Source organism: Phoca vitulina, unplaced genomic scaffold (genome assembly GCF_004348235.1).
Source record: "Phoca vitulina isolate PV1807 unplaced genomic scaffold, GSC_HSeal_1.0 scaffold20, whole genome shotgun sequence".
Classification (NCBI taxonomy): domain Eukaryota; kingdom Metazoa; phylum Chordata; class Mammalia; order Carnivora; family Phocidae; genus Phoca; species Phoca vitulina.
This window is the reverse complement of record NW_022589723.1, coordinates 32,782,551-32,808,918: the sequence shown is the minus strand read 5'-3', so window position 1 is coordinate 32,808,918 and position 26,368 is coordinate 32,782,551. Positions and strand designations below refer to the sequence as shown.

The window sequence follows — 26,368 nt, the reverse complement described above, 5'->3', positions numbered from 1 at the left end:
ATATCATTAGTTGAATTAATGTATAAGCATTTGGCCCAAGGAAGATGTGTAGCTTTTATTTTATTAATGGCTTAGCCTTACTGCTACCTTCCTTGTAGCTTGCAATAAGGACAGAATAGTTACAGATTCTTGAAGATTCTTGTAAGCTTCCATCTCACATGAAGTATGTAAGCAATAAAATAAATGTAAGCTGTTATTCGTTCTCTTCTTCTTGCTCTTTTCTGGGTGTTTGGTTACATGACTGTTTTGTCTTCTATCTAATCTAGTCACAGTCGTTTTTGTGTTCTTAAAAAACAAAAGCCAATGAGTTAAATTATGTTACCATTACTTTTACAGTCAAATGATTGAAAAGAAAATACCCTGATAAATGGGAGACCTTTTGAAATCCTTAACAAAGAGAAGTAGGTGAAGCACCATATTAATCTGGTATCTTTTTTTTTTTTTTTTTTTTTAAGATTTACCCATTAATTTGAAAGAGTGAGAGAGCGAGTGGTAGGAGGGGCAGAGGGAGAGAACCTTCAAGCAGACTCCCCGCTGAGTTTGGAGCCTGATGTGGGACTTGACCCCATGACCCATGTGATAATGACCTGAGCTGAAACCAAGAGTCAGAAGCCCAACCGTCTGAGCCACCCAGGCACCCCAGTCTGGTATCTTTTTGAGAGACTTGACCAGTGTGTATCGGTGCTGCACTTTCCATGGTAACATTGTGTCCTTTGTTTAGATATCCTTGGAACAGAAGATCTTATTGTGGAAGTGACTGCTGATGATGCCGTGAGGTTTTATCCCTGGACCATTGATAATAAATACTATTCAGCAGATATCAATCTGTGTGTGGTGCCAAACAAATTTCTCATCACTGCAGAAATCGCGGAGTCTGTCCAAGCATTTGTGGTTTACTTCGACAGCACACAAGTAAGATTTGGTTCGCCAGGGACCTTGAGTAAGAAATTACTTGGTACTTTCTTCCCATTCCCCCTCCCCCAGCCTTTTCCATGAGTTCTCTTACGGTCTCTTCTTCTGGTTGTTTGTATGTTTGTTTTTCCTCCCTCTAGAAATCTGGTCTTGATGGTGTTTCCTCATGGCTTCCATTGGCAGAAGCATGGTTACCTGAGGTCATGATCCTGGTCTGTGACAGAGTGTGTGAAAATGGTAAGGCATGCCGACGGGACCATGGTTGGTATACACAATTGCTGTCCCTTGGTAAACAGAATATACTTTTGGTTTCTTAACTTAGAACAGTATGTCTCCTGTGATTATATTACTTTACAGAAGTATTTTTAGCTATTTCTCTTTGGAATCTTGCAATATTTACACTTTATTTTTTTAAGAATGGACACTTTGGGTTTGAGAAATCATTTTCTTCATATTTATTTTGGATGCCTTTAGAATAACTTACATTAAGGGTAACACTGAGATTTATGAAGAGTATTGCAGCAATATTCTGTTTTAAAAATTTTTTTACTTATGAAGATTCTTTTGCACATTAGGTGTAAACCGACAAAAAGCTCAAGAATGGTGTATCAAACATGGTTTTGAATTGGTAGAACTTAGTCCGGAAGAGTTGCCTGAGGAGGATGGTAAGTATTTATGTGTCAGGAGAAACATGGCGTTTGGATTCAGATATGAAGGAGTATTTTAATCCAGGGAAGAAGAATCCAAGTGAAATTCAAAAAAATTTTTTTCCTCAGCTGTTTGAAGAGATTTGTGCAAAACCCGTTGGTGTGGTCTTACTATTAACCAAATCCATTTTTTTGGCTTTACCACACATGTTAGGACTTTTCAAATATTGTTTGTTTTTCTTATAGATAAAGGTAGAAGATTTCTACCTTAAATCTTAGTTGTTTCCTCAATCTCTTATCCTTTGTCCGCTGCCAAAAAAAGAGGGTTTGATCTATACACTAAATAGTTAAAGTTTATGTTCCTTATTTTGAATTTCTCACATCCTGAGGCTGAATTCCCAGGAACCTTAAGGGGCACATCAGCCCTATTTTTATGTCCTCTGGACATGTGGAACCAAAAATAGACCGAGAATGCCCCCCACGCCCGGGTAGCTCTTCACTTAACTGCCTTCTGTGATACTCTGGACCTTCTGTTTCTTCCTCCACTCCTCTTCTCAGCTTCTTTCCTTCCGTATACACCTGTGCTAGGTGCCGTGGGACCTACCAAGAGAAGACAGGTTTTGGGCCACCAAAACCTTATAGTCCAGTACAAGAGATAAATACATATATGAACAATTGAATTGCCGAGTGGAATGTCATAAATATTTAAAAAAATATATTGGTGCTGTGGTATTTCAGAGATGGGAGAGATTATTTCTGTTTAGAAATTCCCAGACTGTGGGGGCAGCATAACCGTTCACATGTCACTTGCTCCATGAGGAAGCAATGGGAAAGGCACTGGGCTTGTAGTGAGGGGACCGGTAGGGACGTGGCGTTGAGAGGATGCCAGTTGTTGCAAAAGACATTCTAAGAGACAACCAATCTGAATTAAAGTACATAGATAGGGTGTAAGTAATCGTTCTATGAAACCTAATTTTTTTTTTTTTTTTTTAGAAAGGAATTAAGAAATCTCTTTTTATATTCTGGCTTATTTAGAATTTTTCCAAAATGTTACCTTTGGGAATAAAACCCTGCCAGAGAAGAAGAGGATAAAAAGGCTGATTTTTCTCCTTGTACATTTTTAATAATAACTGAAAATTAACAAGTACAATTTCTCTTCCCATATCTTTCAGGTCCCCTAAACTTGGGCCTTGTTTTGTGTATGTGAGCATGTACATAACTGCTTATTTCTGACACTAGAATTTTATCTTCTTCCTGTTGTCCTGCAGAGTGCACATTTGAGTCATTTATTTAAATCTGTTTTTATTTTGTAGTTTCTTCTCCCTTACACCACTACACATCTCCTTGCTCCTTGTCTGAACAATGTTCTTGCATTAATTCCGCTTAATATTAAAATAGATTTTGACATATCTTTAGATGAAGTAATGAAATCCTCCCCAGAATTCTTAAAAACAAACTGTAAGCTTTGTATGCATGTATCCTAACACCAGTATGAGACTTTCTGCTTGTTTGGATTAGATTTCATCTTACTGGTGCTAGCTCTTTATTTCAGACCATATTTTTGGTTTCTGGTTCTGTCATCTGAAGTGTTATCCTTTTAAGAACCGAATCACTCATAGTTCAGGTAAACATGCCTTTTATTTCTTCATTTAAACATTGATGGTGATAAAACTCATCTTTGTATTTCCAGTTTAATCCATGCCATATTTCTGTTAGGTTGGTAGGTTGATATTCTTCAGATGATCCATCCACCCCTCAGTCAGTACTGAGTGTCTGCTGTCCCTTGGGCACCGTGTTAGGCGGTGAGTCCCGCCTGGAGGGGGCGGTTTCATCAGCAAATCGGCAGTTCCAGCGCCTCTTTCCTCTGGAGAGGTGTGTGCAGAGTGGCGTCAGCCCCACTTTTCTTTGAGAATAGCATACATGATTTGCCCTTGATCAAATAGCTAACAAGTAATAGAGCCTGAGTTCTCCCTCTCCCTCTGCTGCTCCCCCTGCTTCTTCGAGCTCTCTCTCTCTCTCTGTAAGATAAATAAAATACTAAAAAAAAAAGAGAGAGAGAGAGAGCCTGAGTTCCAATTCAGATTTTCTGACTTCTAATTCTGTGCCCGGCCAGGCCCCTAGACACAGGGTCTATGTGGATTGTGCTCCGTAAGCTCTTAGGAGACTTTCTCCTTCAGCCACGTGAAAACTACTTCTGCCATCATTTACCATATCCAGTCATAACACTCATTTCCATCATATACATATCTACAAACTAAGAATGTCAGCTTATTAGTATGCTAACTGGGATTACTGCCCTGTTATTTTGAGTAGTATCAGTTAAATTCCAGAAGCAAAATAGTACCAATACTAACCCAGCCAAACTAAGTTGTTGGTTTTTATTTTTAATGACCCTTGCCTGTCTCTACACCTATGGTTGTAGTAATTTTACTTCTCTTAAACTATCTTCCTCTAATCAAGAAATTGTTCTCTGAATACCTGTTTTAAACAATAATTGTTATTCTATGATTCCCAGAAGAAAGTAGGGCGTTTACAGCATTTTATGGCATACCAAGAGGACCATTCTTTTTTTTTTTTTTTTTTTAAAGATTTTATTTATTTATTTGACAGAGAGAGACACAGCGAGAGAGGGAACACAAGCAGGGGGAGTGGGAGAGGGAGAAGCAGGCTCCCCGCAGAGCAGGGAGCCCGATGCGGGACTTGATCCCAGGACTCTGGGATCATGACCTGAGCCGAAGGCAGTCGCTTAACCGACTGAGCCACCCAGGCTCCCCAAGAGGACCATTCTTGCCTTCAGGAAACTCATTCTCCATAAATAGCCAGAATTGGTGTTTCCAATGCTATGCCAGGATTGTGTAATTAACAGGAACTAACATTTTCAGGAGAATATGAGTAGATTCCGTCGGTGAGGTGATAGAGATGACTTTATCATAGAAACCTTTTATAAAGTGCATTTATTTCATTATTTTACTTGCTAGGATATACTTATCAAGAGCTCTGAACTCTATTTTTTTCTTTACTAAGTAAGTTACAATGTGAAGTACCAACTAAATACGTAAGATAACTAAGTCACAGTTATTTAAAAGTATGGCTTGGGGGATATACATACATACACATATATATGTATATGTGTATAAATGTGTGTATAATATATCTGTTTCCCCTCTCTGATTAGATGACTTCCCAGAATCTACAGGAGTAAAGCGAATCGTTCAAGCCTTGAATGCAAATGTGTGGTCCAATGTAGTGATGAAGAATGGTAAGTAACTTGGGACTAAAAATCCTAAGGATTTTTTTTTTCCCATTCCTTGTAGGTTTTAAATTATTTGTATATCTGTGGAACCATTAGGCTGATATAAAATCTATAGATTTGTTCAATTTTAAGTTCCTAGCTGAAGGAAGAGCCAAAAGTAACATTTCTAAGAATTTATAATGTATGTTTAATAGTTAATTCAGTAAGAATTTAGGAACTTAGTGCTTGCTTATAATAAGCGTAGCATTGTCATGGGGCGCCTGGATGGCTCAGTCAGTTAAGCATCTGCCTTCGTCTTGGGTCATGATCCTGGGGTCCTGGGACTGAGTCCTGCATTGGGCTCTCTACTCAGTGAGGAGTCTGCTTCTCCCTCTATCCAACCCCCCCCCCCCCCACCGCTCATGCTTGTACTCTCTGTCTCTCTCTCTCTGAAATAAATAAATAAAATCTTTAAGAAAAAATAAACCTAGCATTGTCTTTGGCTTTGAGAAATACCTCTAGAATTGTAAAACATGAACCCTATCCCTAAGGAGCTCATAGTCCAGCTATGGAATCAAAGTGTGCCCTTTTAACATGCTAGGTAACCATGCAAGGCAGTCTTTGATGAGTGCAGAAAGACAGATACAAGTAATAAACACATAGAGGTCAGAGATGTGGTCGTTGCTGTGGGCATGAGTATATAGAAAGAACATCAAGGTGAAAGCAGGTCTTGGCTGTAGTGTCCATGGGATGGTCAAGATTTGGATAGTTGAAGGGGGAGAGTGACAAGCAGGGGAGGAAGCATGGCATCAAGAATAATGGTGGTGTGTCCCAGGGTCACTTTAGCAGTTGGAGCTAGCTTAGAAGAGAGAGGCCTGAATGCTAGGCAGGAGAATCGACTTTTTCTGATAGGAATTGGTGAGTCACTAGAGCTATTTTACCTAGAGAGTGATGCAAAGAAGTTGGCATCTTTCAAAGGTTAATGTCATGGTGGTGTGCAGGTGAGTTTGGCGGTTGAAGCAGGTGGAGGTAGACCTAAAGTCAGGGAGACCAGGCAGCAGCCCGAGAGTGAGGTAGTGGGGCCTGAGCTGACATGGTGGCAAGTGGCCGTGGGACGGGAAGCCAGAGCTGAGATGCAGTGAGAAGGGGGTGGGCTGGTTGGTGCACGTTAGCCCCTTACTATTGGTATCAGTTTAATGAGGCTGCGAGAGCAAAGTACTGCACACTGGGAGCTTAGAAGGACAAGTGGTAGTTATTGTCTCCAAGCTCTAGAAGTCAGGTGTGTGAAATCAAGGTGTCCGCAGGGCTGTGCTCCCTCTGAAGGTGCCAGGGAGGGATCTGTTTAGTTCTCTCTTCTGGCTTCCAGCAGTTCTTTGGCTCGTGATAGCATACCTCCAGTCTTCACATGGCCTTCTCCCCATGTGCCTGTCTGTTCACATTTCTTTTTTGTATAAGGACAGTAGTCATACTGGGGCGCCTGGGTGGCTCAGGTCATGATCCCAGGATCTTGGGATTGAATCCCGCATTGGGCTCCTTGCTCAGCGGGGAGCCTGCTTCTCCCTCTGCCTGCCGCTCCCCCTGCTTGTGCTCTCTCTCTCTGACAAATAAATAAATAAAATCTTTAAAAAAAAAAAAAAAAAGGACAATAGTCATATTGAATTAAGGGCCCACCCTACTTCAGTGTGACTTCATCTTAACTAATTATACCTGCAAATAAGGTATCATTCTATTTCCAAATAAGGTAACATGCTGAGGTATTGGGAGTTAGAACTTCCACCTGTGAATTTGGTGGGGGATACAGTTCATCCCATAACATAGTCCTTTAGGAATTGCCGATTGTGTGGTCTTTTTCTGTCTTGTAGCACTTGGCTGTCTCAACAAGTACGCCGTGGTAGGTGAAACACTACAGAAAGGAATGAGAAAAGTCCTGTTTACACTGAGCTTACCCCATCTCCCCCCTGAGATAAAAGAGTCAAGTGGAAGATCAATTTTATAGAAGTAGAATACTTCATCTCAGTTTTTGGTTGGCCCTTGAGTGTTAAGTGAGATTGGGGCCCTTTTGCTTGCCTGAGATCTGACCCATGTCATCCTTGGGGAAGCTCCTTCTGGTATTGTAAGCTCCTCCTTCCCCTTTTCTTCCCTTCTGTCCTTCCTCTCCCCCACTTTATTCTTTCTAGGGGGAATCTAATGTGTCTGTTGCATTGAATTGCAAAGATAGATTTTATTCTTTTACAGTAGCAGTTAAAATAAGGCCCTGCTAGATTTAGATTTTAGCCTATGTTGTCATCTCCCTGTTACCAAAACAAACTCAGATTGAGGCTTGGTCCTTCTCATTCATTCATTGAGCAAATCCTTGTTGAGCATTTATTATGGGTATTGCTGTACATGATCTTCACTGTAAAAATATGTTTAAGGTATGGTACATAAACTGGATCAATTTGGAATAAAATTCTATTCAGTGGTGCCTGTGAAATTTATGAGAACTATTTTCAGGGAAGCTTATTTGGCTTCAATCGGTTTTTGAAAAATCTGCCCCCCCGCCCCCCGCCACCCCGTCAGTTCATACATTCAGGAAGTACTGCCTTGCAATTTACATTTATGGCTATACATTTAGAGGCAGGACTGAACACACTTTATTACTTTGGAATTATGATCAAAGGTGTTTTCTGAAAAAATGCTGTTCTACTTGTTTTAGACACTAAACAGTGTTCTTAAGAGAATTGCAGAGCAAGGAGGCGTACTGTGGATATTTCCTGACTCTTTGCCCTGAGCGTCTCTAACCTTCTTTTTTTCTCTTCAGTGTTGGGACACTGATTTGCGATTAACAGAAACCCAAAATACTGCCATTAGCTTAATTAAACGTTTAAGAGGATCCTGAACTATGTGCTATGAAGGAAACTTAACTATCTTCTCTCTAGGAGGAGCCCTAGATGTGGAAATACTGTGACATTTGGATACAACCCAGGTCTTAGGCAGCGTCAAGGACGTCCTTGTGTAGGCCCATGTCTTAGATTAGAGACCAAGCTCTGTGTGGATATGGGCTGGGTCACGTTACTCTTCCAGAGTGACATACTTCCCGTGCTCTTTGCAGAGCCTTGCTTTGCTGGTGGTCTGAGGACCTGGGGAACTGCTCCTTCCTCCCAGCAGGCTTTTCTAGAATGTCTGCCAGCAGGTGCTCAAACTGGTTAAATTTGGTTTTGGGGCATCTCCTCCTCTAGATCTTCTTCTCTTTCACCCTCACTCCTTTCTCTTTTTCTTCTTTTGTTTTTCTCTTCTTTTAAAAAATGGAGGTTAAATACACGTAGCATAAAATGTACTCTGTTAACCATTAAGGCATTGAGTACATTCACATTGTTGTGCAGCCGTCACTGCTCTGAGTTTTTTAAACCAAAAAATTGTTTAAATCAAAAAGTTGGTTGACAAAGAAGGATATTAGAGGTATTCTTTTTTCTTTCTTTCTTTCTTTTTTTTTTTTTTTTTTTTTTACTGGAAGTTCATCCAGTTATTTTAGTGAAGGAATAAATGTTTACACAAGATTTTAGATCTCGTGCCCTTGAAGATAGGGGCCAGTAAAGAAAATTTCTCGTTCGTGAACATAGATGCCATGACTTTAATAAAAAGAATAGCATTTAACTGCTGTAATATGTGGCCTTGCACATTATTATGTTGTAATGAAATGTCTCCTTTACTGCTATTTCTCTCAAGAACCAAGTGACAGTTTCCAGTCCTAACGCTGTCACTCACAGCTACGTGACCTTACCCAGAGCATTTCTCTCAGAGGAGAGGGGCAGCTGCAGTATATTGTAAGTGCCTTAGGATTTCAAATATGCAGCCCTGGCTGAAACTACTGACATAAATGATTGTCATCTAGTTCTAACTTGTAAGAGTCTATGCCTAATCCACGGGAGTATATCAGGCATTCTGAAATTGGTATTAGCCCTGACGGACTTGCTTTCTCCCATTCCTAAATTGTGTGGTGTTTGCAAGCCACTCCTCTGACTTACAAAGCTGGAGGCAAAAGACAGGACTGCCCAGTGTAGAGTCACCTAGAGGCAAAGGCAGAAATCATGGGCAGGGCCTTTCATCCATCCTCGGCGCCTGTTTCTGCTAGGGGCTAGTATTATGGTGAAGTCACCAGTGTTTGCATTACATAATCCACCTGCAGATCTGAAAGAAATAATACAGCCTTTTTTTTTTAAGGGTGTCTTTTTTTTTTTTTTTATTTTATTTTATTATGTTATGTTAGTCACCATACAATATATCATTAGTTTTTGATGTGGTGTTCCATGATTCATTGTTTGCATATAATACCCAGTGCTCCATGCAGTACGCGCCCTCTTTAATACCCATCACCAGGCAAACCCATCCCCCCACCCCCCTCCCCTCTAAAACCCTCAGTTTGTTTCTCAGAGCCCGTAGTCTCTCATGGTTTATCTCTCCCTCTGATTTCCCCCCCTTCATTTTTTCCTTCCTTCTCCTAATGTCCTTCATGCTACTCCTTATGTTCCACAAATAAGTGAAACCATATGATAATTGACTTTCTCTGCTTGACTTATTTCACTTAGCGTAATCTCCTCCAGTCCCATCCATGTTGATGTAAAAGTTGGGTACTCATCCTTTCTGATGGCTGAGTAATATTCCATTGTATATATGGACCACGTCTTCTTTATCCATTCATCTGTTGAAGGGCATCTCAGCTCTTTCCACAGTTTGGCTATTGTGGACATTGCTGCTATGAACATTGGGTGCATATGGCCCTTCTTTTCACTACATCTGTGTCTTTGGGGTAAATACCCAGTAGTGCAATTGCTGGGTCATAGGGTAGCACTATTTTTAATTTTTTGAGGAACCTGCACACTGTTTTCCAAAGTGGCTCTACCAACTTGCATTCCCACGAACAGTGTAAGAGGGTTCCCCTTTGTCCACAACTTCTCTAACACTTGTTTCTTTCCCTGTCCATTTTTGCCATTCTAACTGGTGTAAGGTGGTATCTCAATGTGGTTTTAATTTGAATTTCCCTGATGGCTAATGATGATGAACATTTTTTCATGTGTCTGTTAGCCATTTGTATGTCTTCTTCAGAGAAGTGTCTGTTTATGTCTTCTACCCATTTTTTGACTTGATTATTCATTTTTTGGGTGTTGAGTTTGAGAAATTTGTTATAGATCTTGGATACCAGCCCTTTATCTGTAGTGTCATTTGCAAATATCTTCTCCCATTCTGTGGGTTGCCTCCTTGTTTTGTTGTTTCCTTTGCTGTGCAGAAGCTTTTTATCTTGATGAAGTCCCAAAAGTTCATTTTTGCTTTTGTTTCACTAGCTTTTGATGTACCTTGAAAGAAGTTGCTGTGGCCGATGTCAAAGAGGTTATTGCCTATGATCTCCTCTAGGATTTTGATGGATTCCTGTCTCACATTGAGATCTTTCATCCATTTCAACTATAGAAAGAGAAATTAGAGAAACGATTCCATTTACAATAGCACCAAAAACCATAAGATACCTCGGAATAAACCTAACCAAAGAGGTAAAGGATCTATACTCTAGGAACTACAGAACACTCATGAAAGAAATTGAAGAAGACACAATAATACAGTCTTTTTAAGTAGCTAATTGTCTAGGAGTGTAATTGAGACCCTAGGTGTATCTGGGCCATTTGAGTTTTTCTTCTGTCGACCTCACTTCTCTCTCTGGCCCACAATTTAAATCCAGTTTCAAGTGTTTATTCATGCATTAAAAAAAATTTTATTTAGTATTTACCATGTGCCAGGCACTGTTCTGCATGCTTGGAATACATCAGTGAAGAAAATGAACAAAAATTTCTGTCCTTGTGGAGTTTTCATTCTGGTGGGAGGCAGTAGTCAGTAGACAACACAATTAATAAATTGCACAGTATGTTAAGAAGATGTTAAGTGATACGGAAAGAAATAATAAAGCAGGTTTGGGGTGTTGAGAATGCCAGATAGACTGCAATATTAAATCGGGTGGTCAGGGTTGGTCTCCTTGAGAGCTCGAGATGTGCGGAAGGAGATGAGTTGCTTCACCATGTGGCTATCCAGGAGAAGAGCAGAGTGGGCGTAGGGAATAGCTAGCTACAGCAAAGGCCCTAAGGGGAAAGCATACCTGATGTGTTTGAAGCATATCCAGGAACACAGAGTGGCTAAGGGGAGAAGGGCAGAGAAAGTGGAGAACCAGATTATTTAAGGCTTGGTAGGCCATCAGAGTAACCTTCACATTTACTTCAAGTCAGCTGGGAGCTGTTGCAGGTCATTGAGTAGAAGAGTGATGTGATCTGACTTTAGGTCTAAAAGGATCAGTCTGGCTGCTAGGTGAAGAATAGGTGATGGAGGTGAGGAGGAGCCAGGAAGATCTCTTAGGAGGCCATTGCAATATTCCAGGTGAGAGAGAGTGGTGGCCCAGATCAGAGTGGTAGCAATGGAAGACGTAAGAACCGGTCAAATTCTGGATATATTTTGAGGTGGAGCTAGCATGATTTCCTGATGGTTTGGATATGAGATATGAGAGAAAGAGAGCAGTCAAGGATTCCAGGATCTGGACCTGAGCAATTTGAAGGGTAGGTTGCCATCAATCACGATGAAGAAGCTGCAGATGAAGCAGACTTTGAGGGGCAAGGTGACATATGAGTAATTCAGCTTTGGACCTGTTAACTTTGAGATGGCACTAGACTTCCAAGTGGAGATGTCAAGTAGCTCGTTGGATAGATGTGTGGAGTTTCAGAAGAGAGGCAAATGCATGGCATTTAAAACCATGAGCCTGGATGAGATCACCAAAGGAGTAAGTGTAGTAAATAAAGTGGACCAAGGACTCAGCCCAGGGACATTCCAGTATCAGGAGAAGAGAAGGAACCAGCAAAGGAGACTGACAAAGAATGACCAGCAAGGTAGAAAAACCAAGAGTCCTAGGATCAAGCAGAGTGTTATTAAGATGGAAGGAATGGTCAGCTATGCCAAATGCTGCTAATAGGTGAAGTAAGATGAGAACTGAGAATTGACCTCTGGATTTAGCAATGTGGGGTCTCACTGGTGACACCGATGGCTACAGCCTCTCCATAATCTCAGTTTCATCCATCCCATTCTCTGAACGCTACCTCATTTTCCAGCACACTCCCTTCCTACAGTGCCTCAATCCAACTATTTTTCAACTCCACTGGGACCTCAAAACTATCACCTTTTTACTGACCCTCTCCCCACTGATTTTCTCTTTCCCTTTCCTACCCAGTTATAGCTATTGGTAATGATAAAGTCTCAGGGCATGACTGGGAATGCATGGCCGAAGTAGAGTACAGGACAGCATCGGTAAAAGAAATTTAGTGAACTGAGAGATTCTTGGAAGGATCATCTCTATGTCTATTGAACTTGCTAGGAATTCAGGCAGAAATAGTATTGGAGAAAATGACAGTGAGCCAGTAATTAAAATTATGAAGAAATGAGGGGAGAATGGTGGGGGGGGGGGTGTCTGTTGGATGATGGTAGCGAAGTTTTTAGACACCTGCCATAGTCTTTGTGAAAATATCAGTAGGCTTTTATATTTAGGGAGATTTTAGGAGTAATTTAATCCATTGATTCTCAGCTGAGACCCACCGTGGGTATGGGAGTGCATATCAAATGCTACACACTCCCTCTCAGGATACTTGCCTGGCTCCCAGTGACAATTACTTTATTGTCTGTATAACCAGTTGGTTGACAGGATGACAAATCTCTCAACTACATTGGATTAAAAACCGTAAGGAACTTTTGAGCTAGTCTCTTCTCTCTGTATAGGAATGGCTTTGATAGCATCTTTGCCAGATGACCATCCATCCTTTTTGGTTAAACGCTTCAAATAGCAGGTACTTCAGTACTTTGTGAAATAGTCCTAGAAGCAATTCACTGCATAGAGAAATCAAAGAACTGTTTTGTTAACTTACTAGCAGATAGAGAATCTTTTTATGCTGGTAGTGTGGGGGGAAAGGACACTCACTTTACCTTGTCATAGAGCTGAGAATAATGGTGACAGTTTTCTCTCTGGATGATGATGTATTTTCCCTGTTTCTTGCTGTTACTGGCTTTCCTTTTGATCACTCTTCTTCCTAGTCTTCGTAGGAGGTGAAGAAAGTTCCAACGGAATTGAAAAAAATCTCCCTCAGGGCTACTGAAGTAATGAAGGGGATGGGAAGAATGGAGAGTAAAGTAGTCCAAAGTAGTCAGTTTGGAAAAACCAAAGCTGAGAAGGGATTTAACTGGCATCTGTAGTATAGGGTATGTATAGGTGGATACAGACTTGATTTCCCAAATCCCAGGCTATTATAACTTAGATTTCAGATAAAATGAAAGCATTATTGAGCATGGCAGGAGCTAGTTTATAGAGTACATTACGCTAAGAGATGATCCAAGCAGAAAATAGATTATGTTCCAAAAGGGGCTGCAATGAATTCTCATGAATGGCAGTTGTACCTAATTCATGTGGGGAAGGTACTTTGCCTGAACTTTTAAGGCTCATATCTTGGAGAGCGATCATGTTTTTCTTCCCAGTGTTTTTCTATGCAGTATTGTTTTCTACCAAGTCTTAAACTGGGTGGGTTGACTCATGTTCTTGAATTTGGTAGAATTTAATAAAGGGCATTGTTTATTTGGTATGATAGTGTACGTGGATTAGCCAAGTGAAGGCGTTTAAGATGTAGAATCTCCATGCATGCTTCTGGTGGGACATCTTCCTTTTACAGATGGGGAAAGTGAGGGCTCAGGGAGGAACGGTGACTTGGCCATACTCACACAGTGAGTCAGTAGCTAAGGTAGGACCAGACGGCAGATCTCCTGAGCAGGATTGTTGTGTGTTTTTCCATTACAGTGTGTTGATTTACATTATTGGCTGGTTAGAGAAATGAATGCAGAGTGGTTAAATAATTTACCCATGCCGCATAGGAAATTATTGGCAGAGCCAGATGAGTTCATTCCCTACAGAGCCCCCTCAGCCTAGGTGTTCTGGCATGAGTAAGATTTTAATAAGACAGACTGGAAGTAGTGATCATATCCGAGATTTGGACTTTTTTGCTTATTGCATTTAAAATAAATCCTTTCAAAAAAATAAGTCCTTTTAATTTAATTTAATTTTAGAGTTTTAATTTATTTTAAATTTTATGTTTTTATTGAAATATAGTTGACACACAATGTTATCAGTCTTAGGTGTACAACACAGTGATTCAACAAGTCTGTACTTCATGCTGTGCTCACCACAGGTGTGGCTCCCATCTGTCACCATGCAATACTGTTGCAGGACCACTGACTGTATTGTCTGTGCTGTGCCTCATATCCCCACGATTATTCATTCCGTGACTGGAAGCCTGTACCTCCCACTCCTCTTCACCCATTTCCCCCAGCCCTTATACCCCCACGACCATCAGTCTGTTCTCTACTTACGAGTCTGTTTTTGCTTTTTGTTTTTGTTTTGTTTTTTAGATTCCACATTTAAGTGAAATCATATGGTGTTTGTTTTTTTCTTTCTCACTTGTTTCACTCAGCATAATACCTTCTAGGTCCATTCATGTTGTCACAAATGGCAAGATCTTATTCTTTTTTATGGCCGAGAAGTATTCCACTGTGTTTACATACATTTTCTTTATCCATTCATCTGTCAGTGGACACTTGGGTTGCTTCCATATCTTGGTTATTGTAAATAATGCTGCAGTAGACATAGGGGTGCATGTACCTTTTCAAATTAGTGCTTTTATATTCTTTGGGTAAGTGCCCAGTAATGGAATTACTGGATCATACAGTATTTTTACTTTTAATTTTTTGAGGAACCTCCATACTGTTTTCCACAGTGGTTGCACCAGTTTACATTCTCACCAACAGTACACAAGGTTCCCTTTTCTCCACATCCTAGCCAACACTTTTTTGTCTTTTTGATTCTAGCCAGTCTGACAGATGTAAGGTGATATTTCATTGTGGTTTTGATTTGCATTTCTCTTGATTAGTGCATTGGTGATATTGAGCATCTTTTCATGCATCTGTTGGCTTGCAAAAATGTCTGCCCATTTTCAATCAGATGATTTGGTTTTTTTGGTGTTGAGTTGTATAAATTACATATTTTGGATATTAACTCCTTACAGATAGGTCATTTGCAGATACCTTCTGCCAGTTAGTAGGTTGCCCTTTTTCTTTTTTGTTGGTTTCTTTTACTGTGCAAAAGCTTCCCAGTAGTTTATTTTTGCTTTTTTTCCCCTTGTCTGAGGAGACCCATCTACAAAAATGTTGCTAAGGCTAATGTCAAAGAGATTACTGCCTATGTTTTCTTCTAGGAGTTTTATGGCTTCAGGTCTCACATTTAGGTCATTAATCCATTTTGAGTTTATTTTTGTGTATGGTTGAAAAAATGGTCCAGTTTCATTCCTTTTTATGTAGCTGTCCAGTTTTCCCAACACCGTTTATTGAAGAAACTGTCTTTTCCCCATTGTAAATTCTTGCCTCCTTTGTGGCAGATTAATTGACCATATGAGCCTGGCTTTATTTCTGGGCTCTCTGTTTTTTCCTATTGATCTATGGGTTTATTTTTGTGCCAGTACCATATTGTTTTGATTACTACAGCTTTGTTGTAGATCTTGAAATCTGAGGTTGTGATACCTACAGCTTTGTTCTTTCTCAAGATTTCTTTGGATGTTTGGGGTCTTTTGTGGTTCCATATAAATTTTAGGATTATTTTGTTCTAGTTCTGTGACAAATGCTGATGGTAATTTGATAGGGATTGTACTGAATCTATAGGTAGCTTTGGGTAGTATGGACATTTTAACAATATTAATTCTTACAATCCATGGGCTTTCTTTGTGTTGTCTTTAATTTCTTTCATCAGTGTTTTATAGTTTTCAGAGTATAAGCCTTTTACCTCCTTGGTTAAGTTTATTCCTAGGTTGGTTGGTTGGTTGGTTGGTTGGTTTGGTGCAAGTATACATAGAATTTCTTTCTTAATTTCTGTGTCTGCTACTTGTTTTAGTGTAGAGAAGTGCAACCAGCTTCTGTATATTAATTTTGTATCCTGCAACTTTACTGGATTCATTTATTACTTCTGATAGTTTTATTAGTGGAGTCTTTAGGGTTTTCTATGTATGGGATCATGTCATCTGCAGATAGTGACAGTTTAACTTCTTCCTTGCCAATTTGGATGCCTTTTATTTCTTGTCTGTTTGCTGTGGCTAGGACTTCTAGAAGTATGTTGAATAAAAGTGATGTGTATGGATATCCTTGTCTTGTTCCTGATCTTAGAGGAAAAGCTCTCAGTTTTTCACCATTGAGTAGGATGTTAGCTATGGGTTTTTCACATACAGCCTTTATTATGTCGAGGTATGTTCTCTCTATATCCACTTTGTTGAGAGTTTTTATCATGAATGATGTTGAATTTTGTCAAATGCTTTTTCTGCATCTGTTGAGATGATCATATGATTTTTATTTTTCATTTAGTTAATGTGGTATATGTCAATCACATTGATTGATTTGCAAATATTGAACTTGCATCCCTGGGATAAATCCCACTTCATTGTGGTAAATGATCCTTTTAATGTATTGTTGAATTCAGTTTGCTAACATTTTGTTGAGGATTTTTGCATCTATATTCATCAGGGATATTGGCGTGTAGTTCTCTATTTTTGTGGTGTCTTTGTCTGGTTTTGGTATCAGGGTAATGCTTGCCTTGTAGAATGTATTCTGTATTCGGAAGCTTTCCTTCCCCTTCTATTTTCTGGAATAGTTTGAGGAGAATAGGTATTAACTTTAAATGTTTGGTAGAACTCGCCTGTTAATCCATCTGGTCCTGGACTTTTCTTTGTTGGGAGTTTTTTTGATTACCCATTCAATTTCATTTCTAGTAAGTAATTGGTTTGTTCAGATTTTCTATTTCTTCCTGATTCAGTTTTGGAAGATTGTATATTTCTAGGAATTTATCCCTTTTTCTAGGTTGTCCAGTTTGTTGGCATATAATTTTTCATAGTAGTCTTTTAATAATCCTTTGTGTTTCTGTGGTGTTAGTTGTTATTTCCCCTTTCATTTCTGATTTTATTTATATGGGTCTCCTCTCTTTTTTTCTTGGTAAGTCTGGCTTATCAATTTTTTTTTAATCTTTTCAAAGAACCAGCTCTCAGTTTCATAGATTTTTTTTTCTATTGTTTTTTTAGAATCCTAATTCATTTATTCCTGCACTGATCTTTATTATTTCCTTCCTTCTCCTACCTTTGGGCTTAATTTGTTCTTTTTTTCCTAGTTCCTTTGTGTGTAAGGTTAGATTGTTTGAGATTTCTCTTGTTTCTTGAGGTAGGCCTGTATTGCTATAAATTTCTCTAAGGGAAATTTTGCTTAGAGGGATGCTTTCGCTGCATCCCAAAGATTTTGGACCATTGTGTTTTCATTTTTATTTGTCTCCATGTATTCTTTTAATTTCCTCTTTGATTATTTCTTCATTGACCCTTTGGTTGTTTAGTAGCATGTTTTTTAGCTTCTACATGTTTGTGATTTTTTTCCAGTGTCTTTTTTTTCTTGTAATCGATTTCTAGTTTCATATTGTTGTGGTCAGAAAAGATACATGATATTCAATCTTAAGTTTATTGAGACTTGGGTGCCTGGGTGGCTCAGTCATTAAGCATCTGCCTTTGGCTCAGGTCATGATCCCAGGGTCCTGGGATCGAGCCCCGCGTCGGGCTCCCTGCAGCCCTGCATCAGGCTCCCTGCAGCTCCGCAGGAAGCCTGCTTCTCCCTCTCCCACTCCCCCTGCTTGTGTTCCCTCTCTTGCTGTCTCTCTCTCGTCAAATAAATAAAATCTTAAAAAAAAAAAAAAAAAGTTTATTGAGACTTGTTTTGTGGCCTAACATATGATCTATCCTAGAGAATGTTCCATGTGAACTTGAAAAGAATGTATTCTGTCATTTTTGGATGGAGTGTTTTATATATATCTGTTAAATCCATCTGGTCTAATGTGTCTTTCAAAGACACCATTTCTTTATTGATTTTCTGCCTGGATGATCTACCCATTGATGTAACCAGGGTGCTAAAGTCCCCCTCTGTTATTGTAGTACTGTTAGTTTCTCCCTTTATGTCTGTTAATATTTGCTTTATGTATTTAGGTGCTCCAGTGTTGGTGCATAGATATTTACAATTGTTATATTCTCTTGTTGGATTTAAAATAAATCCCTTTTGAAAGACTGTCTGAAATGGTGTTGATACTACCTCTATTCCATTGTTCTGCACTTAACCCAAAGTTTAAAGCTCCAAATAAATACACATTACTTGTGAGTGAAAGATAGTGTATTTTAAATTATTTAGCATCTCAAGAGATTATTCTCTTCAATTTGAGTTAAAACTCTTATGTAGACAGAAGAAGCTCAGTTAATGTGTTTTTGTTACTTAATTTCATATTGTAAAAGCAAACAGGTAAAATTATACTACTAAAATTGTAGGCAAATTATTATTCTAGAAAGAGATTTGAAAGTCTTCCTAATATAAGACATAACTTTTGGGTTATCTTATAGTAACCTAGTTTTATATTCTTGGTTCTACCAATGTCTTGTTTCATAAACTAAGGTATGCATTCTTAATGGGGCATTGTTGCCCCCAAAGGGGTGAAAATTGATTCTTGGGGGGGAGGCAAAAAAAATTACTCATTTTATGTAGAAAGCACAGATATATATATAATATGTAAACATATATATAGTATATCTGTGTTATTAATATTTCAGTGGGGAGGGTGTGTCATGATTAGGAAAAAAATGTCTAAAAAGGCCCTGAGTAGAGTGCATCTTTGTCCCTAGTTCTTGGCACATAACTCCTAAGGTAATATAATCAATTAATGTTTGGTTTTTGTCCTGGCTCCTGAAACAGCTCCAGAGCTATAAAGGTGAAGGGAGCATCTTTTGATATTCAAGAACAAGCCCCTTTCAACCACACCTGAGTTTATGTTAATGAAATGAATTTTGGAAAGCCCCTAAAGATGGGGGCTGGTTTTAAGGGAACCAACCTTGTGATGAGGGAGGGTTGGAACCTTTAGCCTCACCCCCTGACCCCTGGGGCTGAAGGTTGAATTAGGCACTAACAGCCCAAGATTTAATCAGCCATTCCTGTGTAATGGAACCTCCCTAAAAACCCTAAGCAACCTTCCAGGTTGGTGAATACCTCGAGGCGCTAGGAAGATAACACACCCTTACATGTTACCCCGGGCCTCTCTTCCATTTGGCTGTTCCTGAGTTATATTTTTGTATTGTAAATTGGTAATTTAGTAAGTAAACTGTTTTCTGGCATTCTGTGAGCCATTCTAGCGAATTATTGAACTTGAGGGAGGGGTCGTGGGAACTCCCAATTTGTAGCCAGTTGGAGTACAGGTGACAATCTGAGACTTGCAGTTGGTGTCTGAAGCTGGTGGGAAAGGAGGGCAGCCTTGTGAGATTGAGCCCTTAACCTGAGGGGTCTGCACTGACTCTAGGCCGTTAGGGTCAGAATTATAAATTGTAGGACACACGTTTGGTGTCCTGTGAGGATTGGAGAGTTGTGTGGAAAAACCCAGACGACTGGTGTCCGAAGTGTTGGTTATGAGTAGAGAAGGAAACAGAAGTTTTCCCCTTAGGGGCCATGATGAAAATGGTTGAGAAACAGTGAGCTGAAGGCTATATTGTAAGCTCTTCCTTAGAGGGAATCCCCAGATACCACTGTATTCATTGTAAAAGGTCAAACTTCTAGGGACGTCAGTTTCCACCATATGCATTAAAGGTGTGACTTGCAATGGTCCAGGAAATGAAGTGGTTAGGACTGCCTTTGCAGTTGGGCTGTGCTTTTTTAGATCTCTCTTTCCACATCAGCTTGCTCACTGCGTAACCTTTCCTGTACTGTCTTGCCTCACATTTCCTCCACCTGAAAGCCTGGCTGTGGCTCAAGAAAAGGGATGAGGAAAAAAATCTCAGCTGCCTACTTGAGTTACCCTCAGTCCCTGTCAGAGCTGGGCTCATGGCTGTAGGGGCCTACCATGTGGGTCTTTTGTTTATAACTTGATAATATCCCCTTATGAGCATCAGGAAAGGAAAACCTGAGGGTCTGTACTTTATGCCAAATGTGACAGATTTTAAAAGTTGTCCCCTCTTCACCTGGGTGGCTCAGTCCTTTAAGCATCTGACTTGGTTTCAGCGCTGGCCATGATCTCAGGGTTGTGGGATCGAGCCCCATGTTGGGCTCCATGCGCAGCTTGGAGTCTGCTTGAAACTCTCTCTCTCTCTCCCTCTGCTCCTCCTCTCTGTCTCTGTCTCTCTCTCTCTCAAGTCAAATAAATAAAATCTTGAAGAAAAAAAAAAAAAGTTGACCCCTCCTACCCCTTTTCTGGTCTCTAGTGAGATTGCCTTCTCTTTCCATTTGTCTGGTACATCAAAAGGCCTGGTGGCAGAGTACTTTGTTATCACTGGAAGATCTGGGTATCATACTCAGTGCTGTGCCTGGAACTTGGGAGGCACTTGTTAAATAAGACTTGGTTTTAAGGGCAGGGAAAAGAAGATGGTTAGTAGAAGACTAATGAGTTATTTTGTTTTTCAGATGAAGTTATTGCTTATTGTTTCACATAAGAAGGTAGCATTATACACAGTGTCCTTGTGTCAAGTTTCAGTTTAGTGTTACCCCGAGGCCCCCATCCCGGGCTTTGTCTCAGCACTGATGAGGGCCATGGGGGGGTTTAGCCTGGACTTGTGGCTCTCGAGTGTTCAGTGGTCTTTTTACAACAAATACCACCACTGAGTGAAGGGCAAGGAAGGGAGATTTTATGATCTTTTACTGTTACTAATCAGTGAAGGAGGGATTACACTGAACAAATATTAGAGTTGTGACTTTGATCCGCCAGTGGTAAACAATAATTGTAGAGATTGGATTTCAGAAGCTCTGAGAATTTATTTTCAGTTTATCTATTATAGTTTAATCTCTAGTGATGCAGGTGGGTAAGGAATAAATGGAATTTTAATAATGGAAACAACAATTCTTTAATAGTTTTCTATGTTCCCATTATAAATGAAAAGAATTATTCATCTATTAATGTATGTCCCCCTGAATTTACTTGGTAACAAGATACCAAAGTAGAAATCCCAGATTCTAGTTTAAGGACCAGTTGGAACTGATGTGCAGAGCAGTGGTGAGAAATAAGTACCAAAAACACAAGGTTTATCTGGCTGCCTGATTATCTAGCCTACTCTCCTGAGAAAATAGATGGCTAATGCCTTTAGTATATTTTTTTTTTTTGAAGAGAGAGTAAAAATGATTAAATAAAAATTTAGTCATTAAATTTAATGTTAACAGAAAATAAAACACCATCAAATTAATGAGAGGAAGAATGGTTAATGAAGAGGGTTTTAGTGGGGTTTGTCTCTGCCTTGGTTATCTTGAGAAAATGGCATCGTGTCTCTGGATCCCAGTTTCCTCATCTCTAGGGTAGGGTAGAATTATACCAGCTTCACATTCTGTGGAACTGCGTTCCTTGAGTCACACTGAGTTGCTCCTCTTTTTATCCCATGCCTAATATTGTGGAACTTTTGAAGGAATGATTTGAATAATCCCTTACACTTGTCTGTGAATGTTGTGGTCAAAAATAAAATAGGGCGCCTGGGTGGCTCAGTTGGTTAAGCAACTGCCTTCGGCTCAGGTCATGATCCTGGAGTCCCGGGATCGAGTCCCGCATCGGGCTCCCTGCTCGGCAGGGAGTCTGCTTCTCCCTCTGACCCTCCTCCCTCTCATGCTCTCTGTCTCTCATTCTCTCTCTCTCAAATAAATAAATAAAATCTTTTAAAAAATAAAAAATAAAAAAAAATAAAATAAATAGATCTCTATTCATGTGTGTGTGTGTGTGAGTGTTGAAGGCATGATTTGATGGAAGAGATTGTGTTGTAAGAGAACAAGGAGAAGAGGGAATTGTGAACAATTAGAGAAAATGGAAGGGAATAAATGGTCGAGTGATTAGACTTTGTTTTTAAAAAAATCACCCCCCAAATTGTCCATAAGCAAATGAAAGGTGGAGGATCTCTTCAGGTTTGTCACCCTGGAGGCAGGGCCTCCTTCTGCGGCCAACTTGCAAAACATTTTTGGTAGTTTTCCTTTGGAATTTTTAGAGCTGGTTACGAACCACATAAGAAAAGTCATCTTTTTCTTTATGGTAACATCTTGTTTCCTTGCTCTTATTATTCCTCACACTTAGTTCTGAATGAAAAAAACCATCAAAATCAAAAAGACTTAATTCTAAACATTCCTTTGAGGATTTTTTAAGAGTGTGCTTTAGGCTCTGGAGATATGACTACAATGGAGCCATTATTAGAATTATGTGAAGCTTTCCTTTAGAACTTTGGAAAAGATAGCACTCATTCTGCTGTTTAGTTCAGTTTATTAAGAATTTGTGTGTATGCATGCATAGAAAAAAAGACCAGGAGGACATATGCCAAAGGATTGATTGGCATCTTTCATGATTTCGTTTTCTTCTTTATACTTTTCTCTATTTTCCCAGATTTTCTACAATGAACATTTCGTTTACAATCAGGAAAAAGGGAAAAAGCATAGTCTGGTGACTTTGTGGTCCTGTTTGTTATATCTTCAAGCATGGGCAGAAACCGTTCTTGACTTGGGAGCAGGTGCCCCAGGTGTCATAGGGAGAGCACAGATTCACTTTCGTGGATTCAAAGCCAGGGCTACTGTCGGCTACGGTGCATCACAGTTTTGTCTTTTCAAGCAATAGTTTCTTAAAAGAGAATAATTCTTTTTGATTTCAAAAAGGTTCCTTTCAGTATGTCAAGCAGAAGTGGAATATGTTAAAAATGTGTAGGCTTATTTCCCAAATAGTAGTGAAATCGTTTCTGATGGAGTATGTGCTTAAAATAAGTTTTTATGCAAATTGTATGGTGTGACTTAAAAATATCATTCAGAAAATAGACACAGCTTTTCTGTGTAAATTGAACTGTCTTAGTTGCGGTGTAAGTTTGGTCATGTGTATCACGTGGTGGGAAAGAAAATATTTTGTGGGGAGAGAAAAGGGATGTAAAGAAAACTTAAAATATGGGGAACACTTGAACTTCTTAAGATGATGCCAAATAATTGCTGCTTTAAAGAAATAAAAGCTGAATATGAAGACAGAAAATATTTAATGGGTCATCTAAGACATTTTGGGGGTGTGGCCCTGGAGGTTCTTAATATTGTAGCCGTGTGTATACATTTGAAGTAAACACTTCTCTGTTTAGCTAATGCATGCAGCCTCTGTCTGAGTCATATCAAGCTGTCAGCAGATTTTGCAGCATTCTTCGTATATTTAGCACTATGCTAAAATTTCCCTTTTGGCCCAGGTTTTCAGTTCTCCAAGTGTCTCATGTAATGTTCACACAATTGCTGTGTGAAGTACATTTTATGTTTTGTATAATAATACTGTGCTTTTAGATTTATAAAAAGTTATCCAAACAGTGTCATATATATGAAATTTTCTGGAAACTTCTTATTAAAAGATAAATATATAAATAGAAGCTCCACCCCAAGGCACTTCAAATCTTTATTCTAGTGCTATAGCTTTGTTTCTGACACTTCTGGAAGAATTCTGTGCTAATGACCGGCACCAGCAGATTTTTTCATGATACCATACTTTTGGAAAATCTAGTATTCCACAGGTGCCAATTTAGTAGTCTGAAACTGAATTAGATGTTTTTAGGACCAGAGTTTAATGTACTTAGCTGTGCCTTCCAGAATAATTTATTTTATACCACTGAGCAACTTCCCTTTTCTGGAGCTCTGAAGATTCAGAAGAATCAGTTCAGTAGGTAGATTAATTTATTCCTTCCTCGTCTAGTATTTTGTAGCATCAATAAAACCAGAGATGCTAAAGCCAATTTCAATAGCTACCTGCTAAAGGAATAAATTCTTCTTAATAGGGATGATATTTCCATGCCCTGAGTCCTGGGGAGAAAAGTCTGGCAAAAAAAAAAAAAAAAAAAGATTTATGTAGTCCTTTCCTATGAGAAGAATAGTTTTACATTGGGTGCACATGGGCAGAATTTTGCTGAACACGTTTTAAACTAGGTAGGATTGAGAGTTTCTTTAAAACCGTAGGTGTATAAACTATCATCCAAGTTTTTTTGAGCCACATGAATGTGCAAGCAAGCTGCTGTGGATGAACAAAAATGAATTGTTTTTCTAATTGTGAAAATTGATATGTTTCTAACCTCCTTGAAATATAAGCAGTGGAACATAGTGGACGGTCAGTTTGACTACGTTTCTCCATTGTTTATAAGAAAATTCTGAGCAAAAGTCCTTCTAGCTTATTATAATTAGCCTGAAACCTGATTATAAACTCATAGTCACCTGTGAACCTTAAAAGGATTAGGAAATTTAAGATTCTTGTTTTTTGTTTAGTAATTAAAAAAAAAAAAAGCCCAGCTGATCAAAGTTACTGTAAGCAAGGTGAAAGAGTGTCTTTTCATAAAATCACAGACTTCTAGAGCAAAAAGGACCTGAACAATCACGAATAGTACCCCTCTTATTTTATAGAGCAGAAAATTGAGACGCAGAAAGATTGATGAATTTGCCCAGGGTCACACTGGTAGGCAGAGCCAGGAGTGAAATCCAGGCTTTCTGACCTGTAGCCCAGTTCTCTTCCCACTATTCAGACTTTTTCATCATCTTATTCATTATTAGAAGTGGGGCATTCACTTTTTTTATTGTGATAAAATACACATAGCATATGATCATTACATTAAAAAAAGATCTCTTTGAGTAGGTAAACACATGAACATGGAACCAAAGTCCAAAGGCATACAGAGGTTCATGATCTGCAGTGCTCAGTCTAGCTCCCCTAACTCCTGTCCATTCCAGACCCCTCCTTGGAAGCAGCCAATTATAGTGGCTGGAAGTGAGGAATTTTAAATAGACCGTTTTGATCTAATGACTTGTCTAAATTGACACAATATTGCATTATTCTTCCCGGATTGCAACCTGGCCTGCCAAGTTTAGGTAATGCCCAACGGGAAAAACATAAGCCGTGGAATTGGAATATGGAGATATTTGTGAATTGGATTTGAAAATTACCCCAAGCCCAGCGTTTCTCCGGTAACAAAAGTGCGGGCTCTTTACAGCAGTACTCTGTGACTTGGATAATGCCCTTGGTGCAGAGAGCCTCAGGTAGACTATAAGAGCTCTCATGACATGGAAAATCCCTGTCGGAGTATTGAACTACGTACAACAGCTTTAAGATTAGCACATTGGCCAAAAAGAAGGAATTATGCCGATGTTTAAATAAACATCCCGAGACTCCGTACAGCCGGCCGCCAGTGTGAGACCCCACGTGGATCTACCTCTCTTGGCCCCTGAGCCTCCACCGCCTACTTGTGACACCTTAGTGCTTGGTGCTGGGTTGGGCGCACCCGAGTATTTGGCCTGGAACGTTCCTGGCAGAGTGAGCAAATTGGATAAGGAGGTGAAAGGGGCCCCGGGGGTACAGGGGCCCCGTTGGCCCTGCTGCCACTGTTGGGGTATGGTGTGAGAAAAGCGGGGGTTGTTGGCGCGTGCAGCTGCCCGCGTGGTGAGAGGTCAGGCTGGGGAAAGCTGCGGGCCTCTGCCTGGTATGCCACGGTCAGGGCTTCGTCCCCGTGTTAGGAGACAAATCTCGAAGGAGGACAGAGACCGCAAGTGGTTCTCTTCTTTCACGACCTCTGTGTGACTGTGTGACAACAGGTTTTACCTGACAGGGGAGAGGACGCAGGAAATTATAGGTGGTTTAAAGACCTGAGGATGGGTTCAGGGAAGAGAGGGAGAGAGGAAAGACAAGGGGAAGGAAGTTGTCTTTTTGAGAGAGAAGTTCTTTGACTTGTATACCATTAGACTCTTGGAGTGTGGGTTTCACATTCTACTCTAAGGCAGTGATTTTTTTTTTTTTTTTTTTTCAAATTTACCTGATCTTCAGATTATCCTGGAATACTTGCTAAAAGTTCAGTTTCCAGGGCACCTGGCTGGCTCAGTCAGAAGAGCATGCTACTTTTTTTTCATCCCCCAACTAATACCATCTTTAGTGAAGTTAGAAGTGGTTTTTTTAAAATTTTTATTTAAATTCAATTAATATATAGTATATTATTCATTTCAGAGGTAGAGTTCAGTGATTCATCAGTTGCATATAACACCCAGTGCTCATTACATCACATGCTCTCCTTAATGCCCATCATCCAGTTACATCATCCCCCACTCACCTCCCCTCCAGCAACCCTCAGTTTTGTTCCCTATAGTTAAGAGTCCTTTATGGTTTGCCTTCCTCTCTTTTTATCTTATTTTATTTTTCCTTCCCTTCCCCTGTGTTCATCTGTTTTGTTTCTTAAATTCCACATGAGTAAAATAATATGGTATTTGTCCCTCTCTGACTTATTTCGCTTAGCATAATATCCTTTAGTTTCATCCATGTCATTGCAAATGGCAAGATTTCATTCTTTTTGATGGCTGAGTAATATTCCATCGTATACCACATCTTCTCTATCCATTCATTTGTTGATGGACATCTGGGCTCTTTCCATATTTTGGCTATTGTGGACATTGTTGCTATAAACATTGGGGTGTGTATGCCCCTTCGAAT

The 26,368-nt window shown here is 39.6% G+C and overlaps 1 protein-coding gene across 3 annotated transcripts in view; it reads left to right on the top strand.

Moving 5' to 3' along the window:
* The window catches only part of AAGAB (alpha and gamma adaptin binding protein), a 62,084-nt gene that overhangs the window by 24,802 nt on the left and 10,914 nt on the right, over positions 1–26,368 (top strand). For 2 of the 3 annotated variants that reach the window (XM_032417804.1, XM_032417805.1), the window contains exons 2-5: positions 722–912; positions 1,053–1,149; positions 1,488–1,577; positions 4,735–4,818. In XM_032417804.1, coding sequence (XP_032273695.1) covers positions 722–912; positions 1,053–1,149; positions 1,488–1,577; positions 4,735–4,818 — 462 coding nt within the window. The remainder of the gene's footprint in view (positions 1–721; positions 913–1,052; positions 1,150–1,487; positions 1,578–4,734; positions 4,819–26,368) is intronic. The other variant, XM_032417806.1, reaches the window with a different exon arrangement.